At 38.8% G+C, this 24,999-nt stretch overlaps 1 protein-coding gene across 4 annotated transcripts; it reads left to right on the plus strand.

Moving 5' to 3' along the window:
* The first annotated feature begins 966 nt into the window (after positions 1–966).
* LOC137180125 (uncharacterized) lies at positions 967–24,558 on the plus strand. Of its 4 annotated transcripts, none has more exons than XM_067585367.1 (11): positions 967–1,093; positions 13,439–13,552; positions 15,648–15,844; positions 16,028–16,148; positions 16,269–16,374; positions 17,183–17,270; positions 17,373–17,503; positions 17,678–17,876; positions 18,800–18,896; positions 19,027–19,105; positions 21,635–24,558. In XM_067585367.1, the coding sequence occupies exons 3-11, from the start codon at positions 15,745–15,747 to the stop codon at positions 22,631–22,633; spliced, it is 1,920 nt and encodes a 639-aa protein (XP_067441468.1). In that variant the 5' UTR covers positions 967–1,093; positions 13,439–13,552; positions 15,648–15,744; the 3' UTR covers positions 22,634–24,558. The 4 variants fall into 4 exon arrangements, with proteins under 4 accessions (XP_067441468.1, XP_067441471.1, XP_067441470.1 ...); XM_067585370.1 differs by having other exon boundaries at positions 16,269–16,362; XM_067585369.1 differs by having other exon boundaries at positions 16,275–16,374.
* Positions 24,559–24,999: the final 441 nt, after the last annotated feature.

Here is a 24,999-nt window from a genome sequence, read left to right on the forward strand (position 1 = left end):
AATGCTGATTAGACAGTTACACACGCACACACACACGCAGACACAGACGCAGATGCAGATGCAGACTGCCTTAGGAGTATCGATGCAGTAAAGTGTTCCCAATGTGTAACAACATTTTTTGTAGTTTTTAAATGACAACTTTTTACAGACTTCTCTTAAATATTAGACATTGAATACATTTCAAATACACATTTGATCCATCAAATAGTCATATAGCAATTAACTTGGACTATTTTGACAGCTCATTCTTTCTTTATCTCCCATTTGAAATGGTTAAAATGTTTAAATGGCTCCCGGGCAATGTCATTGGTCACAAATAATATTACTTTTTATATATAACAAATTAGTAACTCAACATGTTAGTATTCCACCTCTCATAATTCACTTTAGCTTCTTCTTAGTGAGGTTGCAGATTGCAACCAACTGAATACCCCTCCCCTTCCCTTTCTTCGTGTGTAGGAGAACCTACAGTGGCCGTGAAACTCACAAAAAACACAAAAGGCCCTCTCTAGAACCAGTGTTTGGTTTGTCCGTTCTGGGCTACTGTAGAAACATGGCGGTGCAACATGGCGGCCTCTGTGGAAGAGGACCCACTCTTTATGTAGATATAAAGGGCTCATTCTAAGCTAACGAAAATACAGAGATTCTTAGTTTCAAGGGATTATACACTAATTAAAACATACTTATGAGTATTATATTACATTTCTACCAAGTCCGTTCCGCTAGATGACCTTGCTAGGACATTTTTTGACATATTAACACATAGGTACTCATACAGGTACATACATACAACTCTCTATTACTTAGAGTAAATAAGAGTAAATATGCTGCAGTAAATAACTCTAAGGTGTCAAGTTAAGTTAAAAAACTTCCAAAGCTGTTCCCAAATGCAAACATGGTAACCATGTGGCTTAGAATAAAGAAGAAATGAAACCCCTCGCCTTCCTCTTTTTGTTTCAAGTTGATATAAGGTTAAGGTCACCATTGTCTATTTATTCTCTCTTATTGATGTACCATGACAAGGAGTCAACCGAGCTCTTCTACTCTGCTGTTCGAGCCTGAGGGAGTAGCCGTCTCGTCCTGGCCCTAACTGGTGAGTGTGTTGATCTGATAAGGAAACTACTACTTCTATCTTGCTGTAAACATGAGTTTCACTGGCACAGTGTTAGAGATAGATTGACCTACAGTGGAACTGCACTGCCAGTTTTATATATATATATATTATATATCCAGTTTTGGTGTTGACTCTTAAAATGTTATTTTCTTAAAGCAACTGTAAAAATATCAAAAATCTTTTTTTTTTATGCCAGTGAAGTCTGATTTCAAGATTGACATGATATGTTAGACAATTAGTAACATGTGTACTTTAATGACTTGAATGATTGAAAGCAGCAAAGCCTGATGAGATTTTACTTAAAGCACAGAGTACAACTGTAGTATGGAGTCAGATGACACAAAACTTCATGGTGTTATTGTTGTTCCCTGTTTTGAAAAAGCATTTTAATTCAAATGGCATTCGGTTAGATAAAAAGCCATCCTCTGTTTGTTATTCTGGCTGTGTTCACTGGTGTCCTCCTCACTGATGAACAAATGCTTTGCTGAGTTTTTATATCAAGAAATAACATTGAATCAAAGCAACTGTGAATATGAATCAGGGTGTTATGGAATATTTTAAACACCTGAAGGAGGAGGATCGCACACAGACTTGCTTGTTTCATCAACTTCTTCTTTATTCAGACAGACATTGTGCTGAATCAAAGCCCAATGTTTCAGCTTTCGCCTTCATCACTGGCCAAACAGGACGGGACTTTGATTCGGCACAATGCTGTTTGAATAAACAAGACGTTCATGAAACGAGAAAGTCTTTGTGTGGTTGTCTTCCTTTAAGAGTTTTTAGGCACCAGCATGAATTTGATGGGGTTGAGGTGCTTCTTCATTTGAATATTTAAACACAGAAATTAATGACTTTGGATGTGCTTACTCCATACACAACAAACACAAATGTCCAGCTGCTAATTGCTTACCTGATGATGTGTGACATAATCAAATCTGGAAAACAAATTATCTATAAACATGGGTGTACAGTAGCTTAACAAGCTAATTTAGTGATCTTTATTTAAATAAATGACAGTTCATGGTGGTCAGTCTGGATAACAGCTAAATTACATTTTATTATTACACAAATTACAAATTATTAATACAGCTAAAAGTGTTTGTTTGTTTTTTTTGGGGGGGGGGGGGGGGGGGGGGGGGGGGTATTTTTACTGTGGACTGATGCTGTGAAGGGTAACTGTTAATTTTGCAAGAGCAACTTGAACATTTTGTTTGGCACCATTAGCAGTGTTTGTTGTCGTCTGACACCGTGTCATTGACCACTAGGGAGCACCAAAGTCAAATAATTTCAAATTCTACACACAGAGGCTCTCAAACCACCCTGCTCTTATATAAGAAAATATGCGTATCCTATTGAATGGGTTTGCCATTTAGGAAACACAGTTAGTGTGTGGATCATGACTGTTTCCAGTCCAGGAATTGTTATGTTCTCATACCACACAGAGAGGTGGTCAAAGTACTGGACTTTTGCCACTGGAGTTTGGGTTTCATGGTAGGTTTAGGCTACTTATCCACAATGGTTAAGGTTAGAAAAGCTCATGGCTTTGGTTAAGTATTGAAAAGGACATGTTCTGTCTCATGCTTCAGATCTTGTTACCGTTGGACACAGCTAGGCCAGCTGTGTCCCCCTTCTTCCAGTCTTTATGCTAGGCAACCGGCTTAATATTTACTGTACAAACATGAGAGTGGTCTTTTCATCTAACTCTCAGCAAGAAAAAGAAAAAAACATATTTCACAACATTTCAAACTATTTCCTTAAAGTAGACTCAAAAATCCTAATGTATCCTTTGAGTAAGGAGAAATGGAAGCATGAAATTAAGCGTCCTTGAGTTTGAAGGGTGTGTCTGGGGTATTTTAAAGTTCCTCTCCTGACGTGACATAAAATATTCTGTCTTGACCAATATTGTTCCTGATATGGTTTTTCCACAAAAAGTCCCATCACCTCATTATAAATCTGTGAAACGCCTCATTCTCTCATGTTGAAAAGCCCAGAATAAACAAATGCAAATGTTTTTCATTTCAAAAGTTTAACTGCTGGACACAAGATGTCTCCTGCTTTATTGAGAGGTCCATTCTCAGTGTTTGTATTCGGGAGGCCCCTCCTGTGTAAGTTGTGAACTGGACCGCAATTGGCTCCAAACTAGTTGTGATGTCAAAAATCCTGCCTTAGGTACACCACTTGAACTCAGATTAAAGGTGAGTACAGAGACACTTTCCCCCTTCAGCAGATTAATGTGAAAACAAACTGACATTAATCATTCATTTAGACATCATTCTACACAGTGAAGCTCAAACATCCAAGAAACAAGAAGAAAAACACATTTTTCGCTGGACCGGCCGCTGACCAGCCCTATAACCCGGATGTCTGTCACTGACTGACTGATTCACTCACTGAGTGGTGAAGTTACACCATTGGTTGGGCAGTCCAGTGTTAAGAGTTTCCCCACTGCCCGTTGCTCTTTCAAAATGAATTGGTGTGAACAATTTCATTACATCTTCAGGGGGCATTTACAGTGGAGCCCCGAGGGCTGTCCCAAAATAAGACTGAAAAACACACATTTACCAACTGAAGCGTCTCACACAGAAGCTCTGACAGCACCAACCCCAAAGAGACAAGACCACTGGCTGTATATAAATATGGATGACACGTCTTCACTTGCCTCACTTCACTTCCATGCAAAAGTGAAGCCAAAATATCTCCTTTTTGGAGCTGCCACCTTGCTTGTGTGACATCATTTGAGGCCAGAGTCTGGATAGAAGAGTGGGAAGCAGTGGGATGATAGCCTGCGGTACATGCCCCCTCAGCCATCTTGCCGCCTGATGGAGGTTTGAGAGCTGCTGTCACAGTCAAACCCTCTTTTTATATTGTCAAATAACGAAGGTTATGATATTATAACCTCAGTTCTGTAAGCACAGGCGGAGCCCTCTACTGGACACTCTCTTCCTATCATATGCATGCAATCGCTCACTTAAATTTGCAGGTATGTAACCAGCCAGTCAGGATGCGCCTACCAATTACGTGTGTTTTGCACACTATATATGCAGCGTCTCACTGCTGCTCACTATCTGAAACCACTTCAGTGAACAGCGAAGGAGAAGCAGAGTCCATAGGTTGAAGGCTCCACCTGTGCTTATAGAACTAGGGTTACAATATCACAACCTTTGTTCTATCTCACACAGGCTCGGCCCTCTACTGGACTCTGAATGTTCGCCTGGCCACGACATGTCATCAACCTGCCTCACTGAGCCCAACCGGCTACAAGTTAGTTGCTGCGGCCCTCCCACTACTTTATAATCCCAGCCACTTAAGTGGAGTAGTAGGGGGCCCAACCCAGTCCAGTTAAAATGGACCTGAGCTGGGTGAAAACATGGCCCAACCTTGCAGGGGTCATAGGTCATACAGCAAACACCCTGCAGACCCCATTTTCCAAGTCATCTTGGATCAAAGGAGAATGCAGGCATATAATGATGTACCACAGACACTCACACCACATGTGCACCTATGAGTACAGACCTTCAAAGGATCATGTCCAAGAGTTAGAACCTTATGAACAGACAAGATGTAGACCAGGAAGCCACGATGCGTATGTCCTCGACACTCACCCCACTGAACAAGGCTGTAGACGCTGCCACGCCACATGTGGAATGCACTTAGACCACAGTGGAGAGGTCCTTACCTGTCTGCCGGTAAGCTTGGGAAATGCACTCACAAAGCCAACTAGCTTGGTGCTCCCTCTCCATAGCACACAAAAAGCTGTTCAGTGCACCGAAAGGGGGCTGTGCATTCAGGAACTGGGCACAAGAGGTGCAGTTTTGCCTCCCTGCCTCCCGCTCTCACTGGATAGTCTACATGACCCGTGTGGGCAGTCCAGCCCTCATCAGCCTATCCCTCTCCAAGGATCCAAGCCCGGAGAGGTTGGCCTAACGTGGGCAGGGTGCCTATCACCTATCGAGCCCGCCTCCTGGGATGGCGCACCAGGACTATGAAGGGATAACTGACAACCATTCTTTTCTCACTCTCTCCAGCAGCAGGGAATTGAGACAAAGAGGGGGAAAGGCGTAAAGCAGCCTTCTTGGCCATGACGCATGTGCAAACACAGTATGAAGTAACATCTGTTATGCCATACTTGTTACCTAAATACATATATACAACAACTACATTTTAAACAACAACTAACTGAAACTCTGAAGTGAGAAAACAGAACAAGAAGAAGAACGGCAGTATGATGGAAACGGCAAGTGAAAAAAGCTGGCCAGTAAGAAAAAGAGGAAACTCTGAGGGGTATCTACCTCTTGTTTCATAGTTCTCAAAAATGAATGCTTATCATGATTGTAAGGGAAACCACAGTTGCCACGAAGCTTTTTTTTTCTTTACCCGGAAACCTCTCACGTCACTATCCTGAGACAAGAGCTCCTGTGTTTGAAGCGACGCTTTAGAGCACAGTCTGAATGAGTCTACAGGCGTGGAAACAACTGATCAATCATTTTGAATTTTAGTTATAAGAAACAGTCACGAAAGGGGAAGGTTCCTCCACTGAACAACACAGGACAGGTAAGTTTTTATAGACATTTTTTTAATCAAGAGCCATTTTCTGATGTAGGTCAAACTTCTTTTTCAGAGTAATGAATGAATGAATGAATGGGAAATGATGCACAAAAAGTAATGATGATGGAGAGGATGGTAGGGTCAAGTTTGGTTTGTTCAGGAGGTGCTTTGAGGCCAGATTAGAAATGGTTTTAGTTTGGATCTGTGTGTGAGTGACAATGATGATGATGATGATGATGATGATGATGATGATGATGATGATAATGACACAGCAAGTTGTGGTTGATAAAACTTGAATTTAAACATTTTTTATTTCAAAGCAAGAAAAGTCATTACAATGACGTGTGACAAAATAATCTGAATTCAAGGTCCATTTACTTGCTTATGGTCTTCTAATGAGACATGACAATGACAGCAAATGTTTGGTGTTTGGATATGTAATAGAAGTCCTGAATTGAGTGAGCAGTGTCCCTACACACGGATATATTATTGTGGAACATTTTAGCCCTATCATAATGAATAATATAATTAATAATAATGAAAATCCTTTGCATGGTGTCTGTATCAAAGTAAGGAACTAGGCTTTGTAATACCCTCAGACAAACCATGACATCCTGACATATATACACACTAAGTATTCTTACAAGAAGACAGAGATGTTAGCAAGAATATAAAGAGAAACATAGATATGTGGGGGCAGAAAGAGTGTTTGAGAGCGAGAAATGGTGTATGTGTTGGATGGTGAGAGGAAGTGGAGGAAGTGAGAGACAGAGGGAAAATCAAACAGTGTGTGGGAGGTGTGGGAGGGTGGACAGAGATAGAGAGAGAGAGAAGGGACCCAAGTAAATAGTAATAGTGATGGTGTATGAAAAAGGCCACATCAATAGTCTTACATCTATTTTTTAGCCTATTAAAGCATCTGTTCACCTAATTCAAACAGAAGTCTACAAGCTGCTCTGCGAGGCTGAACTTTGAATTATATTCTAGCAACATGCTTACAGTGACAAGGCTGATGTCAAACAAAAAGTATTGACCTGACGATGGCGCTACACAACAGTTTAGGATATCACTAAAAGGACTGTAATCCATTCTGTTTCATGACAACATATCACATTATTTCATCAAAAAAAAAAAAAAAATGTTGGCCTGCTGGTGCTTATGGAAAGAAAAAATCAGGGGATCACCAAAGTCTGCGGTTCTACACTCTGCTGATCAGTCATGCTGGTGCTGCTGTTTCAGATTATGCTTCTAACTCCTACATGCTACATGATGCTGTTGCGGGTCATGCTAATCTCTCTCTCCCACCATCATCCGGTTATAACTTTATTACAATTGTCCGTTATGTATATTCTATATTCAATTGAAGTAAATCATTACTATTATTAATATTGAGATTGTGCGGCACCATCAAGCATTATGCACCATATTAAAGGGCAGTAACAATGGTCCGTAACCAACAATGGCTATCTCATTGATTTTTTTAGCAGGAGAGATGCAACATCAAGACAAGTTAATGTGTAATACCCATACTTCCTCTTCACAGTTGTTTACACACTGAAAAAAAAAAAAAGGAAAAATATGTTTCTGTAAGCAACCACAGCCAACTCATTTTGCGACAGTTGAGTCAAAAATCCCCTACCAAACAAGGTAACACTTTAGTTTAATTCACCCGTTTGGCATTTACAATCAGTTCAGTCAATACATGGTTTATAGTAAACTATAATGTAGTTGTAAGCAGATATAAATGTTCATTAATAAATCTGTCAGCAATAAGCACTCCTCTTGTTGGCACCCATTAGTGGAGGTTGATGTATAAACCATTATAATGAATGATGATACAGTAAAATACACTTGTAATGATATAAAATCTGTCTTCGTCAGAGAAGTTATAATTGCTGACAAATACTGTACATTAATGAACACTTAAAAATGCCCTGATATCTGCTTATGGCATGTTATCGACCATTCATTAAATGTTTATATACTGCTTATGAATGCTAAATAGGGTTGTTCAAGGTTAAGTGTTTCAAAAAACAACAACTAAGGTTAATTTACTCTAATTGATACAAGCACTGCAACCTGCTACAGGCTGTATTTGACCATAGCAAGGCTTGAGTGACAAAAACATTGGACAATCCCTTATTTCAGCAGAGGTTCATTTGTAAAAGGATGAGTAATGACATCTTGTGCACAATAAACCCTGAATCATAATATTTCATCAAAAATGGAACATCCTGAATGGCCTTTATTTCCCACACTGTTGTACTACATGTTCTACTCTAAAGAAAGGAGTTGACTGAAATGTTCTCACCACATGAGAAACTAGCTACCTCCGCTAGCATGCTAACAAGACTGAGATAGGTTGTTTCATGCCTGCCTGTATGGCATCTCATAGAGGCTGTGACATTAGTAGTCTTTACACTAGTATCATGAAGAAAATTCTGTATGTGAGAGTGTAAGGAAGAAAGAACAGATGTGGTGGATACAAGTGACTTGATTTTCTTTTCTTAGTGGAAACAACAGTAGCTTGCTGGGAAAATAAGATGGTTAGGAAGTGGTTTGTGTGTGTTTTATGTACGTGTGTAGTTTGTGGGGGTTTTTCTGCACTTGTGTCTCTGTGAAACAAAGAAGAAAGACGAAAGAGAAAAAAAAAAGAGAGAGAAGAGTGTCAGCTGTTTCATTTCACTGTTGGAGCAGGTTAGGGGAAGTCCAAATGTCAAAAGAAGACCGATATAAGCAGAGCAATAAAAGTCCTTTAAGAAAGGGGTGAGAAGGAGGTTGACTGTCGAGCAGACGGCGGCTGATAAAGAGAGACTCAAAAAAGATCTTGATTTGTTCATGTGATTGTGACCAGTGCTGCTTCCCCAGACAGCTTCCCCAGCCACATCTCACACACAATGAACCACTGATAATGGCTCATTGTGAGATGTGGTTGACTGAACTGAGTCGCTTGAATTTCCCACGTTCATTTGGGAAATGCTGGATAAGTTCAGAGCATCAGTTGGGAGAGTTGGTGGACAGTACAGCAGCTGAGGACAGAGTTTCTATTGGCAGGGATTTTGGAATATCAAGTTATTAAATAAAGTTGAACTTTCTTACTTCAGGTCATATGACTGATCTCTTTGTCATTATCTAATGACTTCAGACATGATCTAATGACTTTAGCCAGGAAGACTTGACTTAAATACCAGTGAACTGCGGCTAGTATTGGAAATGAGTCATATACTGAGTCAGACTTAAAAGATTTGAAAAGCAGAAGAATCAGATGCAGAAGTCAGCAGCGATTGCACACTACTAATTTTACACTGAACCAGTCTTGTCAGTCCAATAATGTTGAGCTTACGAGCCGTATCCACCTGCAAATTAGCATTCAAAATCAGAGCACAGAAAGTGTCCTCAAACAGGGATCTGCCACTTTAGAATAGTCTGTATATAGCTAAAGATGGATGTAGCGAGGCATGACGTCACCCTTTGGTTTGCACTGGAGCCGGTTTGAAGCCCAGAGTTGCTGTGTGCACTTGGGTTAACGTTAGCTGTTTTAGAGAAATTGTGCAATTCTGCACATAGGGACATACATGGCATAAAATAAACACAGTAAATACACATAGTGGGACACAATATAGTAAATATATAGTAATAAAATTTATAGTAAAACTAATAAAAATATCAACATATGTACAAACTTATTATTATTATTATTATTAAATATGAGGTAGTATATATATGAAGTATATGTATTAGATATGTGCAAATGGCATCATAAACATGGTAATAGTGCAAAAGTCATGTGCAGAAACGGGGGAGAGATAAGAGTGTGAATGTTGGTAGGTGAGAGAACAGGGAGGGGTCTGTGTGTGTGTGTGTGTGTGTGTGTAGAGTTCAGGGGGCTCAGCGTGGAGGGTAGTTTGATCTTTCTATTTTTACAGTTAATGCACCTACGTATTAGATATAATTCAAGTTGTATAGATTATTCAAAGTAAAATCCCTGTTGCCCAAACTGAGGAGTAGTAGTGGATTACAATTATCAGGTTGGTGTAACACAAAGCAAATGTAAGTAGACTGTAGATACGTTTTTGTCATCAGATCAGTGTAATCTCATTACATTTATTATTAATGAGGTGGAGTTATGCAATCTACTTTGTCTCTTGTGAGACCTAAGGCGACAATGAGCCTCACTGTTCTTGGCAACATGTTGTGCCTCACCCCAAGTTAAAGGATAGCTTCACAGTTTTTCAAGTCTGTCCTAAAACAACAGTCAGGTGCCTAAATGTACATCTACACAAGATTTTCTTGCTGTAATCATTTCTCCTGTTCATACTGGCCATTAAAAGATCCCCTCATACTGCACTTACAATGTAAGTGATGGGGGACAAAATCCCCAACTCTCCTTACTTGAAGCTAATATGAGGCTTCAGTCATCCAAATTAGTCAAATGAAGTCAATATCTTTCAAAGTTACTGTCTTTTTAGAGCCACATTATCTCTTTTTGTTACTGTCCTTCCACTGCAGCTGAAAGGGAAAATACGCTTTAAATTGTAACTGTAACTGTGACTAACTCATATGGCTGAAGCCTCATATTAGCTTCAGATAAACTTTCAAATACATTTTCTGCTCAAGATGATGGCTGTGGATTTTGTACCCTATCACTTACATTGTAAACACATTTGGAGGGGATCTACTAATGGTCAGTATGAGCAGGAGGAATGATTACAACAAGAAAAAAAAACCTGTTTCAGTGTTCATATGGGCACATGATTATTTAAGACAGACCTGTCATTTAAGTTCCTCTTGGCTAGATCATCTATCATAGTTCTACATCCGGTCATTTTTGGTCTCCCAGGTTTACTTTTGACTGGAAGAGTCTATCTTAAAGCAATCTTTGGGATGAAATCTGCCTCTATTTGAAGCTTCTGCCTTATTTTAGTGATGATGTTTTTGCTTATGTTTATTTCTGTACAATTTCAGGTTTGTGATCTTGTTAGGTCAGAAACCATATAACCTTCTCAGGCATCCATTGACAAATCTCTCAGTCCTTTTCATATGTGCTTTGATATCCTGAATCGTATGTTACAGAAACTACAAACAACAAAAATTTGTCACTGATACTACTATTCTACACTAGGTTTAAACCACAGAGCAGTATGAATGTGATACTTAGAATGGCATACTATGACTTTAAGAGGATCTTGCAGTTCAACCACCTTTTTCTCACCTTTTTTTCAACGAGTGAGAACTTGTTTTTTAGACATTCAGAAATAGTAGAGGTGTGAGTGATACATACAGTGCTGCTAGAAAGTTTGTGAAACCTTTAGAATTATCTCTACTTCTGCATAAATATGACTTAAAACATGATTAGATTTCCATACAAGTCCTAAAACTAGATAAAGAGACATTAAATAACCAAATGAGACAAAAACCTTACACATGTTTATTTATTGAGAAAAATGACCCAATGTTACTCAAGTGTGAGTCTGGGAGGCACTGCCTTATTTAAAGAGAAATCTCTTCACTATCAAACTCAAACCATTTCTAAATAGTTTGGACTCCACCAGTCGACTGTCAGGCAGATCATGTACAAATGGAGGACATCCAACACCTCTGTTACCCTCCGCAGGAGTGGTTGACCAACAAAGATCACAACAAGATCAAGATGTGTAATAGTCTGGGAGACCACAAGCGACTCCATTGTAACATCTAGGAAACTAAAGGTCTCTCTTGCAGTGGCTACAGTCAATGCGCAAACCATCAAGAGAACACTGAACATCAGTGGTGTGCATGGCAGAGTTGCAAGGAAAAACTACTTCTCTCTTCCACTTATCTCCAAAAAGAACATTGCTGCTGTCTATGGTTTGCTCAAGACCACGTGGATAAGAAAACAATTGGATGAGACCAAAATTGAACTTTTGAGCTTGAATGACAAGCGTTATGTTTGGCAATGAGCAAACATTGCATTCCAGCATAAGAACCTTATCCCATCTGTGAAACAAGGTAGTAGTATCATGGTTTGGGCTGCTTTGCTGCCTCTGAACCAGGACAGCTTGCAGTCATTGATGGAGCTACAAGTTCTGAGTTGTACCAGCAAATTCTACAGGAAAATGTCAAGGTATCCATCTGTGAACTGAAGCTCAACAGAAAATGGGTCATGCAGCAAGACAACGACCCTAAACAAACAGATCACTCTACCAAAGAATGGTTAGAGCAGAAGAAAGTTAATGTTTTGAAATGGCCGAGTCAAAGTGCACATGCTGTGGGAGGACCTGAAGTGGGCATTTCATGCGAAGAAGCCCACCAACATCCCCGAGTTGAGACCGTTCTGTAATAAGGAAAGGGCTAAAATTCCTCCAAGCCAATGTGCAGGGCTGATAAAACAGTTACTGGAAACATCTGTTGAAGTTATTGCTGCAAAAGGGGGTCACACCAGTTACTGAAAGCAAGGATTCATACTTTTGCCCCACACAAATATGTAAGATTGGATAATTTTCCTCAATAAATAAATGAAAAAGTTTAGTGTTTTTGTCTCATTTGTTTAATTAGGTTCCCTTTATCTAGTTTTAGGATGTGTGGGTCATATTATATTTAGGTCATATTTATGCAGAAATAGAGAAAATTCTAAAGGGTTCACAAACTTTCAAGCAGCACTGTATGTGTTCTTCCTGATTACTGCTATCATTAACTGTTTCTTATAAAGCACAGATGTGGGAACGACCACTACAGCTTTTTACATCTTTTATGGTTAAGATGAGTAAAATGATCATCATTTCTGAGGTCATGAACTAAAATCTGATTGAAGTTGTTTTACGAACAGGAGGTGTGCTTGACAGGAAGCGTACCTATCAGAATAATGGAACATTTCGTTCTTAGAAAAAACACCCTGACCTTTATTAAACCACGTAAACATTTGACCGGGGAGTCAGCAAGAACCTGTTCCTTCCCCTATTCATGGAAATGAAAAAATACATGATATATTTTGTTTGTTATGTGCATACTGCACATACTGCAAAAAAAGGGAAGCTTGCTTAAACAGACATTTTTTATGAATATAAAATGTTTAAAAAAGTATAACAGTGTGAAAAAGAATATAGGACATTGCACTGTTGTTGTTGCTGTGCAGAGTAAAAGTTAGTTTCTGTATGTGGGGTTGTGGGTGTTTGGGTCGTCTGACAGTGGGATAACCATACCACAAATTCTACCTGAAACACAGGCTTAAAGAACATGCACACATTCATCTATTTTTCATCCTGTTTACACCAGAGTTTAAATGTCAATGTGGTTCACTTTTCAATATGTATCAAATGACGGTTTGCCACAAAAGGGCAAATGTGCAAAAAAAGAGAAGAGACATATCAAATTTATGATATAAAATGACAGGCTGTGGGGAGGTAAATGAAGATAAACAATTAACCTGTATGGGGGATAAAAACTATAGCATCAAGGTGAGTTAACTAGTATCCACATGCATTAGGACAGTGTATTTTTTGCTTTAGTATTAGATTAATACTAATAGAAAAAGGTGCACCACAAGTATTGCTATTAGAATGAGCAGTTTTTATTAGTCAAAGGAAGACAGAGGAAGAAACTGCTCTGAAGTGTTAAGCCACAAAAAAAAAAGTGAAAATTACTTCAGTTTTCACACCTTGCAAGGTGTAGGGGTGGTGGTTAGGAGTTGGGGCGGATTAAAACCGAAAAGACATGAAAAGCTGATCTTGACTCGTGATCAAGTTTCTCAGTAGTGACCTTTATAGAAAGCAAACATTATCTACAATCTTCTCTCTTTGCAAGGTGACGGTTTCTCATTTCCTGAGAGGAAAAACTTTATGTCTGACGCTCTTTCACAAGATGGAAATGGACTGAAACCAGCGCTTTGAAGCAGATCCTGTGCAGCTTCACCAACAGGTAAGACACTAAAGCTAAGCCTATATTAAGTTGTTTTTTTTTTTTTATGTTTATTTCCTATATTAGGTCTGTTGATGTCTAACTTATAAAAATTGGAATACATATCACTAAGTGTCATCAGGTGATTAAAAGAGGATGTCATACCTGACAGGCAAACAGCTGCTCTGCTTAAATGTGGGGGTATTATGAAAAGTTAGTAAGATGACTGAATGAACTATATATAAGCCAGATTATCAAAGATGTTTTACTGAAGGTTGTTCAGTTTCACCATAAATTATTTGGTTTGCAGAGCTCAACACCCACATCTAATGAATCAGGTTGTTGGAGGTTTATTAACAGTGGGACTATTCATGTACCAACTGGCAGTACTGCTGTCAGTAACGCTTTTTTAGTAGTAGTTTATTTGACTACTATTTGACTAGAATTATTTGAGAAATAGGACATTAAATCACCAACAGCTACAAAGATGTCAAGATGTCACAATAAAGTCCAACACCAATACTGCATCATCAATACGATCCCTCTTACACTATCACTATTCTGATTCCTGGCACCACAGACCCTAAAGGAACAAGTATCCATGTTGGTTTAAAACATCGGCACGAGCACGAGTCAACAACACTGCAGTAGCTGGGCATGAGCAGGAAGACAAACCTGATTCTGACTTTGAATTAGAGAATTTAAATATTGAATGTCACTGTGACATAACAGTGAGACGTGGTTCAAAAGAAAAATTTAAATGAAGTTCCACTTTCGCAGGACTTAAATAGAATGTCAAGGGGGAAAGATTCGCCTCAAAACTTGACAATTCATGTTCATTTTAAAGGAACTTAGAGCTGGTGACACAGCTTTATGTCCCTCCAGTGATGGTATAACCCCCTAAAAACAAAAATCTTGTAATTACATTAAAAAAAATGTAAATATTCAGTAGCAAAATAATCTTAAAAGTTGACAAACTGGCTTTCAGAGCTTTCAGCCATATCTTGTGGTCTTTACAACTGCCCCAAATAATTAGGGGTCCGAGAAGCTCCAGTTTCACTACATCTTTAATAAAGGTTTAAGTTACCCCTAAATAATAATATAATGAATGAACTAAACTGGGTCCTCCTGTGGCCCTGTCTTGTGAAGGCATCCTGTGTCAAAATCTAGATGGAAGAGTAATTCTATCACCAGACAAGAATGTAGATATCGGCCAATTCTGCAAAACCACCAAATTACATTCACTGACCACATTTTTAAAATTCTCGCTTCTTACAATATCTGTGCATGGCAGCTAAAGCAGGGAAAGATCATTGTTTTGGCAAAATGTTTAAGATTAGATGACTAAAACTCTTGGTTAAGGTTAGGAAAGAATTGTAGTTACAGTTAATAAAGATTTGATTGTTAATAGCAGGTTTGTGATGGGACACAAACTCCAGTGTCCTGCATAAAAGTCAGACCATGTGTCTGACTTTTACTTGTACATGCCAATACACCCTTACTTTCTGCCTTGCTACATAAAGGGCACACTACTTCCTCAGTTGGTGTTGAATGTTGGCATTTGACATAAATAATGACGTGCAGAATCATCCAATATAGAGGTAACTGCTACTGATACTGGGCCGGTTGTTGAGCAGGACGCTAAATCCCATTGGGATAATTTAAATCAATCAATCAATCAGTTTGTTTTCTTTATTTCACATTTATAAAACAAAGATAAATTAGATAAAACACAAAAATTGAAGAGATAAAATTAAATATGGGGCTGTTCATGACCTTTAAAACCTGAGTTAACAGGGAATTTCATTACAAAGTATCAAATTATTGCTGGTTGGGTATTTTTTACATTTTGCAAAAAAAAACCTGGTCAAACAGGTGTTTTGTCCAAACTGTGTAAGTGGAACCAGAATAGAATCTGAAACATTTGTATTTCTGTTTTTCGATCACCTGTTGATATCACAACTGTTTTTTTGTGTGTTTGTGGTCAGGTTTTTTTGGGTGTGTGCGTGTGTGTGACCCCATGCACAAATAAACTGCCAAATACCACAAAGTAGAGCATCATATGTGCCATAGGCCTCTGCCACTTGTCAGCAGCTGCATCTTTTCATCTGTGCAGGATGAGAAGAAGGAGGAAACAGTGAGTTACACCTTGAAGCAAGTATCACACCACATCTCCCAGTCTGACAGCTTTGAGAACCCTAATGACCCACTAAATGGAGAGAAATAAGAAAACCCTTCTGCCTCAAACTCTGCTGCTCACTCTGCATCTGGTCTGTGCCGTCAGAACGGAGGGCTGTCCCCGCCAACATGACAGTTAGTAACGTTTTGATAACTTGATTTATTATTGTAATTGTCTTTAATTTCACAATATTTTGTTACACAAGATTGAACACAAAATAACAACAACAAAAAACATTTCTTGAAAATGATAAAGTCACATACTGTCACAGTTCTCAGATGACACTCTTGGCTTCTTGTTTGCATTATTTCTCACAGATCTCACCTGCTACAATGACTACAATCATACCATCACTTGTGTGTGGAACAGCACAGATGTGTCTGACCTCGCAGGCACCATGTGCACAATACACGCCGAAAGGGTGTTTACTGGAAGGGGGTAAGGACAGCAGTTACAAAGGAAAAAGTGGATAGTCATGTACTTACAGTAGAAGCAAATATATGTAACCAAATAAGATCTTAAGTGCAGCAAAATTAAATTAGATGTATTCTCTCTAAGAAATAGATACAGCAGTTCCTGTGACCTGGAGCCCATTGACGTCTCCACACCAGCACTGAAGAAATGCTCCCTGGTCTTCAATAGAGATCGCAGAGTGAGAAACTCAGTAACCAAACATTATTATTACTACTGTAGCCCCCTTCCTAAAAATATTTCTAATATCGGTGCATATCAATTTAGAGAAGAATGAATCGCTGGATATTGAAGGAATAGTTCGACATTTTAGGAAATTTGCTTATTGGCTTTCTTTTCCAGTCTCATACATGTCCGTTAAATATGGAACTACAGCCAGCAAACAGTTAGCTTAGCTTAGCATAAAGACTGAAAACAGGAGAAAACAGCTAGCGTGGGTCTGTCCAAGGGTAACAAAATCCACCTCTTTAAAGTGTAACACATTATATCTTGTTTGTTTAATCTTTATAAAAAAACTTATGTGCTGGTTATTTTTCTCTTGGTCATGACAAGACTCTGACCAAGAAATAGTCTAACATAACCCCCCTGTTAAATTTTCACACTTAGGTTTTTGTACAGATTAAACAAATGAAATATAACCTGTTAATTGGTGACCTATAGAAGTGTTTGTAGTCTTATTTTTCTCCATATTTGGTCAGAACGAGGCTAGCTGTTTCCCCCAGTTTCCAGTCTTTATGCTAAGCTAGCTGACTGTAGCCTTAGGCAATATTTACCATGCAGACACAACAGTGATATCAATCTTCTCATCTAGCACAACAGCATTTACATATATGGCTATCAGCTGGGGATCTTAATCAGAGCATCTTAAGTGCAACTGTCCAGCAGATTATCACCTTTACTACTGAATGTAAAACACTAATTTCAATCTTATTTTGTTTTGTATTGTTGTCTTATCAATTTGTTCTAAGAGCAATATTTTTTTTTTTTCAAAATTTTCTCAGTTTCTGTCCTTCCATGTGTTGTCCTTTAATCTGAGGTGTAACCCTGCGGGGCCAGGTTTGAACATGGTCTACCAGCCATCTTGTCACAGTGAGTACAATGGATAATACAGTATATCGCCTCTTTGTGACCTTACCTTGTGAGCTATTCATGATGACCAGAAATATTCTCTGTGTGTTTGTGATATTGCAGTAAAGCTGAATCCTCCAGAAAAACCAGAAATCAACTTTACCACCATTTCCTGGTCACCCAATGCTATAAAGGGACATCTCGGATCTTTCGCTTCCCAACTGCAGTGGAAACGAGAGGATCAGCCATGGAGTGTGTGTATATATTTTGTGTTTGTGTCAGTATGTGAATGCATAAATGTTATGTTGTCAGAGATGAGTGTTGGAGAGATTATTTTGAGAGTAAATTTAGAATGATTTGTAGAAATGATCCATGAGATCAGTGTGAATGAACATTTAACATCCACGTATTTGTTTTCACCCTATCAGGAGGCTATCGAAATGGATAAGCAAAATGATTGGGACTTTGAGGCTGAGCTAGACGAAGACGAGCTGATCGAAGGGGAGACGTATGAGGCACGCGTTAGAGTGCAACCCGCTGTAGAAGGCCTTGAGTCAACCTGGAGTGACTGGAGCCCCACTGCATCATGGGTTTCACCCATAGGAAAACCCAAACCACAACCACCAGGTAAAGGTTACCACATTTAAACAAAGCTAATTGGTTTAGTTAAAAAATGTAAATGTAAATGTTTAAATGTAGTCAGAGACAAGCAACAGCTGCTATGTTCAACTGTAACCCTGCAAAGAGAAATGGTACATATTTTTAATTTTTGCCCCTTGTGCTCCATGTAATAAGGTGGAAAGTAAAGGTGTGGAGGTCAGGAGCTGTTGGGTTTGTTGTACACCAGACTTACAAGAAAGATATCAGAGTGTATGTCTTGTGACAGACCTGCAATTAGCCTTTGCTTTTTATTTACTGTAACCTTACCTGTGTTTTAGTTGCCTAACAATGACCATAACTTATTTGCCATAGCCAATGGCAAATCCCAAACCTTACCCATACATTGTAGTTGCAATGTTGCAGATACTATTCGTTGAACATAATCCAAGGTTTTACAGAATCATCCAACATTGACATTCTTGTCTGCCAGTAGGGTTGTTCCCTTAGAGAGGCTGTGCCCATCATTACTTTAGATCAGAGGTTCACAACCTTGTTGGCTAGTGACCCCCTACAATGATGCAATGTTTTCCCTATGACTCATAATCACAGGTTGTTACCTTGGTGTGGACATGATTGGTGGGCAGTTTAATGAGAGTGATTTTTCCTTCTCAGATTGTTTCATTTGAATGATATTTTAAGGCCCAAAATAAGTGAAAATTTTGTAGAAAAGAAGTAAATGTTTTTCTCTTATCCCTTTAACCATCTTATGACCCTTCAGATTTAGCACATTATATACGTCTATATACAGATGACTAAATGCTCAAAATATCAAATGTGAAAAAGAGAGAATTGGGAGAATTGCATGAAAACATATTTGTTCTTCACACTGGGATAAATTCAGTATGCTTAGCCCTTGGCTAACATGACATGCTCTAACTTGTCTTTGTCAGATGTTTTCTGGAATGGCTTGGGTGTGACTGTCATAGGTGCAGCAGCATTCACCTTGTTTCTGGCCATCGTACTTTTTAAGACTGACAGAACCACCTGGTAAGAAACCACAAAGTCGTTTTCCAAGATATTCAGTTTTGATGCTAAGCTGTGTTCAATTCTACCTTTCTGTGTTCAAGAGCAGTATATTGACAACTCTGTTTTAACATGATATTGGTTTGTCTTTTAGGATTTACATGGTAAAGAGGATCAGAGGTCCACCCGTACCGAACCCAGCAAAATCCTTCCTGCAGGATGTAAATTTCCAGGTAAGTTGAAATCTTTTTTGTTCTTAGGGTTTGTTGCATCTTGTTAAGGACAGAGAATTTACTTTACTTTCTTTTTTACAGTGGGGACTTTTTTCAGTTGTTTAAAGTTTTGCAATACAGTGGAAACCGCTTATAGTGATCATGTCTGTCTGGGTCAAATTGATCACTATAAGTGGATGATTATTATAACTGAATTTTTTTGTTTTTCTTTATTTTTTATGCAGATTACCATCTAATTGACATTTGTATATTTATTACATGAATATAAAGTAATGAAACGGGCAGCTTCGGTATTATACTGAATTTTATTGACTGTTTCAGAATACAGCACAGCTGTTTCAAAGGCTTGTTGTTTTGCTGCTGCATCTCGTAGGATCGTTTTTGGCAGTTTGTCATAAGCTTCAATGAAACTACGTTTTTCATTGAGAGACCTTCTTTTCCCATCATGATTTCACTGCACACGTAGCACCAGCCTCAGGTAGCCAGCTGGAAGCAGACGAGTTGTGCATTTAGGCTGCAGGGGTGGGGGTGGAGAAACGCAACTTGTGATGCTGTGGTGGCCAACCACAGCTGGTGATCAGACTGATTAGGGCTGCAAACTTGCCGTGAGGGAGGACAAAAACATTACTAAGAAGAGAGGATGACATTTCGTTTGTTAATGTTAAAAGTAAAGTTAGGTTTTGATGTCGTCTTCCTGACTCATTTTAAAAAAGACATGAGAAAGAGATAGAGAGAGAGAGAGATAAGCAGTGGTCGTGAGACACCCACATTTTTTCCTCATGTTTTCATGTATGAACAGACCAAAAATGAACACTGTAAGCAGACTACTTGATTACCATATGCAAATTATTTAAACAGCGTTTGTATTGGAATGATTCTGTCCTGAGCTTTTCGATCAATATAAGCGGTTGATCACCGTAACTGTGATTACTTTCCACTGTATTTGCTTCCCTCTAAAACTGTTTATTGTGCACCATAAAAAGTGTTACAAGATTGCACAACATATTAAAGCTGCACTAAATACTTTTTGCCACTTGGGGCAGCAGAACAAGCTCTAAACACAGCATTGATGTTATTTTTATGGTGAATGTGTTAGCAGATAATTGTCTATCTACATGTTTGGCATGTAAATGCAACAAGTCCTCCAAATTAAACGACCACATAGGTTGTTGGACCATGCACTCCAGAATAGGAACGTTTTCTAGTCTGGTGCCCCTATCAGCAGTAATCGCCAGGACAACATCATTGGACAAATCACTGTTAAAATATAATGATGTTTTATGATGTGACAATTCTGTGATTAAGGTTTGGTGAGGTTTAGGCACAAAAACCACTTGGTTAGGTTTAGGGAAAGATCATGGTTTGGGTTAAAATGATCAATTGAAATGTGGTGTGTATTAAAGTTACTACTTACTTAAAGTTAGGAAACCTTCATTGTTATGGCAACAGTAAACACCATGACAATCGTAGTTATGTTTTTTAAAAAACTGTCCCGACTAGCGATTGGAAATGAGACACTTGCGTTAGGAAGCAGGAAGTGAACAGCGGTCTCCTGCAAAAAAGTCCACTCTTTGCAAGTTAGGATCTAACCAGCCATCCAACTTGCCACCTCCAAATATAGAAATATGTCACCTTATACAGACATCACCTGAACTGCGTCTCTTCTCACAGTCATATTTACTGTGGCTGCTAGATGGCATCTGTCAGTAAAACATAACTATAGGTCATTTTTGGCGACTGACATTATGACCTATTGTGTCGTTTTTCTTAGAAGGACAGTCTCTGTATATGGGGTAGTGTTTCTGGCCACCATACGTATTTAAGTCCAATATTCACTTTTCTTTTTGCTCTATTTTGGTGTCCACCAAGCTCAGAAAAAATATCTGTCTCTTTAAATACTGGATGTTTACCTTTGTTCACCAGCTAGTTGCAAACTTTGTCTGTCAGCTGTTTGGTGCTGGGAAGGTAGCTTAAAGTGGGTTAATCAAAGCTTTTTTTTTTTTTAAACAACAACAACAGTTGCTCGCTACCCTAAATTTGCCGGCCCACCAACCACAACAATGAGCTGAAAGATGCTGAAAAAGCTGAGAGGAACTGCAGAGTTGTATCATCATTTTCTGTGGCTTTGTCACTATCAGCAACCCCTTTCATATAACCTATACTCATTTGATCCATTGGCAATATAATAATATTGATTAGTGCAGCTTTAAAGAAAGAAAGAACAACAACATGACATGAAACAGCAAGTTTACAGCCCACATAGGCTCTGAAACCAGACAGAAAAAATTACTCATCAGTCAAGTGACAGACATATTACTTTTCTGCTGACATATTACTTGATCCAAAAGGTTTCATCTGTGTCATTGTAGGAGTGATGGATGAAAACAAAAACACCATAAACACTCCGTATATGCCTATTTACAGAATGGAAGATCAACTCATAGTCTAGTGCAGATTTCATTTATTCTGTATTTTCAACCTTTCCAATTCCTCCTCTCACTCCTCAACTTTTGACCCTCTATCCTCCAGAGCTGGCTGAGCCCTCACTTCACCAACGAATTTCAATCCTTCTTGAAACCAGTGGAATTCGTCTCAGTTGAGTTAACCTGCAATGTGGATGGTGTTGCACCCTACGGACCAGAGATGGCACTGCAAGAGAAGATGAAAAACGAAAGCAGCCACGATTCAACCAATTCCAGCTTCTCCAACCCCAGTTACTCCCACCTGGATCCTCCTCCTCCCGTCACCTCGCTCACTGCAGGGAATCTGGAGCCCTGCCCTGCTGATACACCTTATGGGCCTGTTGGTAGTCAAGGTGAAGCTAAAACCACAGAACAGGATAGGAATGTAGAAGGAAGAGGGAAAGAAATGGAGATCCTGCAGTTGCTTTCCAAAGGCAGCAGCAACAGGGAGATGATGCAAGTCATTTTAGACTATAATAAGGTTGAGAAGCTCCAGGTTGAACGCGGCAGGCTCCAGAGTCTAGATTCAGGTGTGTGCAGCGGAGAAGAGGTCAGTCAAGAGAGCCTGGAGGCAGATAGCATCAATGTGACTGATAGTCATGATGAGGAGCCACAAGGCAAGGAGGAGAGGGAAGGAGAGAATAGAAAAGATGTAGATTTTCGGAAGTTATTTGGTAACATCAGCAGTGGAGGTATTTTTAGCAAAGGGTCCATCCAGATTTGTTCCGATTACGAACGTGTTCAGAAGCTGCATACTGACAGCAATGAGCTCTTTAGCCTGGATTCAGGCATTAGCAGCGGGGGTGAGGAGCAAGTGAGTCAAGAGGAGAGCTTGGAGGACATTGACAAGTCCACTGAATCTACAAGCTTCCTGTTTCCTCCTTCACTCTCTAGTGCTTTACCCTGCTCCCTGCCCTTTCTTGCACCACTGCCTTTTAGCTTCTCTGGGCCAGGTTTGAGTCCAGCTCAGCAACCATGTCAAATGCTGGGGAGGATTGCTCAAATGTCCAGGTCAGTGGAGCCCTCTGGAGATGGATATATGCCAGTGACACAGGAACAGAACTAAAAACAGACAGAAATCTAATTAAAGCTGCAAGCAGCTTTGAACGGGCCCTTTTTAGAGACGTAAAGACTTTTAACCTACATGACCTAGTCAAAGTTTGATTGTCACGAGACTTTCACCTACAAATCTTGAATTTACATGGTTTTTCTATCTTTTACTGTTTTTGAGATATCAGAGTGTGAGTTTTAAAGTATTTTCTTGCTCCTCCTGTGATTGTATAATGAGTGTGTATTGCAAAATGTGTCACAGCACTGAGGGAGTGACATAACGAGGAGCAGTTGGAGAGGAGGATTTTAGAGTACCTCATAAATCCCATTACTTTGGCCAAATCTTACATTAAAAATCATATTTTAGTAGGATATTCCGGCAAATCCATTGATACAGGTTTGAAAGTGGTCAGACTTATAGTTTAGATGTCAGAAGCCTCTGTTTGACACAAAGTCCATGTCTCCCCCATTGTTTTACATTGTAAGGGGTACATTTGATGTAATGTGGCACTGAAACTTTCAGGGCTTATAAAATCCAAACCGTTCGAGTTATTACAAAGTTTTTAACAACTTTTTTTCAGCACAGTGTCATAAGCCATCTATTAAAGTTTGAAGTTACATAGGTGGCGCTAGAGAGCACATTTTGGCACTTTGAGGGTTAATTTTTACATTTTATTAAATTTTTCACCAGACCTGATGTGCGTGCCAAATTTGCCGAGTTTTCAAGCATGTTTAGAGGGTCAAATTTAGGGCTCAAGTGGCGTAATAATAAAGAAACAAACAAACAAACACATGAAATACAATAGGGCCTTCGCTCCTTTGGGGCTCAGGCCCTAAAAAGTTTGGTGGCCACCGTAGGTTCTCCTACATGCTTGGAAGGGGAGGGGTATTCAGTTGGTTGCAATCTGCAACCTCACCGCTAGATGCAACTAAATTCTACACACTGGTCCTTCAACTGAAATGTTGACTTCTGACAAATATCAACCTTGTCAGTGGCCAGTATAACCATTAGCTAATAGAAATAAAATGATTGTATCTGATGCTGAAACCTACACTGTATAATACGGAACCTAAAAACAAAATTTATTTAACATTTTTCTGTTTATTTGGTGTCATTTGTTCTTTTAGTTAAAGCCTCAGAGAGTAGACTTTTTAAATGTTTGATGCATTCTTATACTGAGTATTTTATGTTTTTACAATGGAGTTGTGAACAATTTTCATTGTAACAGGTTTATTTATATTCAGCATTCCTCACTTAAAAAGACTGTGTTTGTCCTGAAAGCCTATTGAATGTATTTCCTACCTCATATAACATTTCCAAAGCTTTTATTTTTAACCTTCTTCTTTTCGTCTTTTTTTGCTTCATTGCCACTTTGCCTTTTATGTCAGTGTGTTTTATATATCCTGTGTTTGTAAAACATCCAAATATCACTCTAGAACATCACTAGTGGTCAAAACTCCACAGGATACATTCACTAGTATTGTCTGTCGTTTGTTGCTCAGTTCATCAGTATCAGTTCAGCATGATAATAATTTATATTTCTATGGCAGCTACATTAAAAATGATGCACAATGGAAACTATATTAAGACATATACCTTTTTTTCAATTGTATTTGTAAGTCACTTGCCATGTTACTCTTCTTTTCTTTATATACTGTATACATTGATGTAATATCTAAAATATATGCAGTTTTCTAATAAGTCATGAAATTTCCATGAAATACATTACAAAAATAAAGATTTATTTTATCTTCCCATATTTTACATTTCATATTCTTTTCATTCATTTTTTTTTTTTTTTTTGGTTAATTCTTTTCAGAACATAATACTGAAAAGAGGCAACTTTGTTGATGTAACCTATATAATCTGTTGTTTTTTAAGAGAGACTGTGTTTTTGATAGACATGAAAATAAAATATAAACATGTTTATCAACCCCCTATTTGGAAAAAAGTTATTGAATCTACCAAATATTTCGCTTGCCTCATAAACTAAAATACACAATCCTGGTATTACACAAATGTCTGCTGGCACCTCAGACTTCCTCACTATGTGCTTACTTTATGGCCCATTGGGGTTTCTTGTTTGCATGGAAAGTGAAATGAGCTCTGGAGGAATGAGTTGAGTGCGTAAATAGTCTATGCTTCATTCCCATCAGATTTACCAGTGCAAGGGGAGGTAACTAGGAGCATCACTGTTGCTAGGTGAGGATTATTGACATCAGCATACTTGCTGCCTACCTACCTGACTCACTGCTGTGCTCTACAACCTGTGTGATCAGTTATGATTAAGCTACCAGTTAGGACTTTGTGAATGTTTTTTTGGTTTTATTCCACTGTCATCCAGAGCATTGATATACCTCAGCCTATCTCTAAGAAATGGG

This window comes from Thunnus thynnus, chromosome 3, assembly GCF_963924715.1.
Source record: "Thunnus thynnus chromosome 3, fThuThy2.1, whole genome shotgun sequence".
NCBI lineage: Eukaryota > Metazoa > Chordata > Actinopteri > Scombriformes > Scombridae > Thunnus > Thunnus thynnus.

What these genes read in the sequence shown, in the direction of transcription:
- LOC137180125 (XM_067585367.1), top strand. Translation starts at nt 15,745, where the DNA reads ATGGAGAGAAATAAGAAAACCCTTCTGCCTCAAACTCTGCTGCTCACT. An exon ending in CTGTCCCCGCCAACATGACA is followed by an intron (nt 15,845 to 16,027) that starts GTTAGTAACGTT and finishes TATTTCTCACAG; the next exon opens with ATCTCACCTGCTACAATGAC. An exon ending in CTACCAGCCATCTTGTCACA is followed by an intron (nt 17,271 to 17,372) that starts GTGAGTACAATG and finishes GTGATATTGCAG; the next exon opens with TAAAGCTGAATCCTCCAGAA.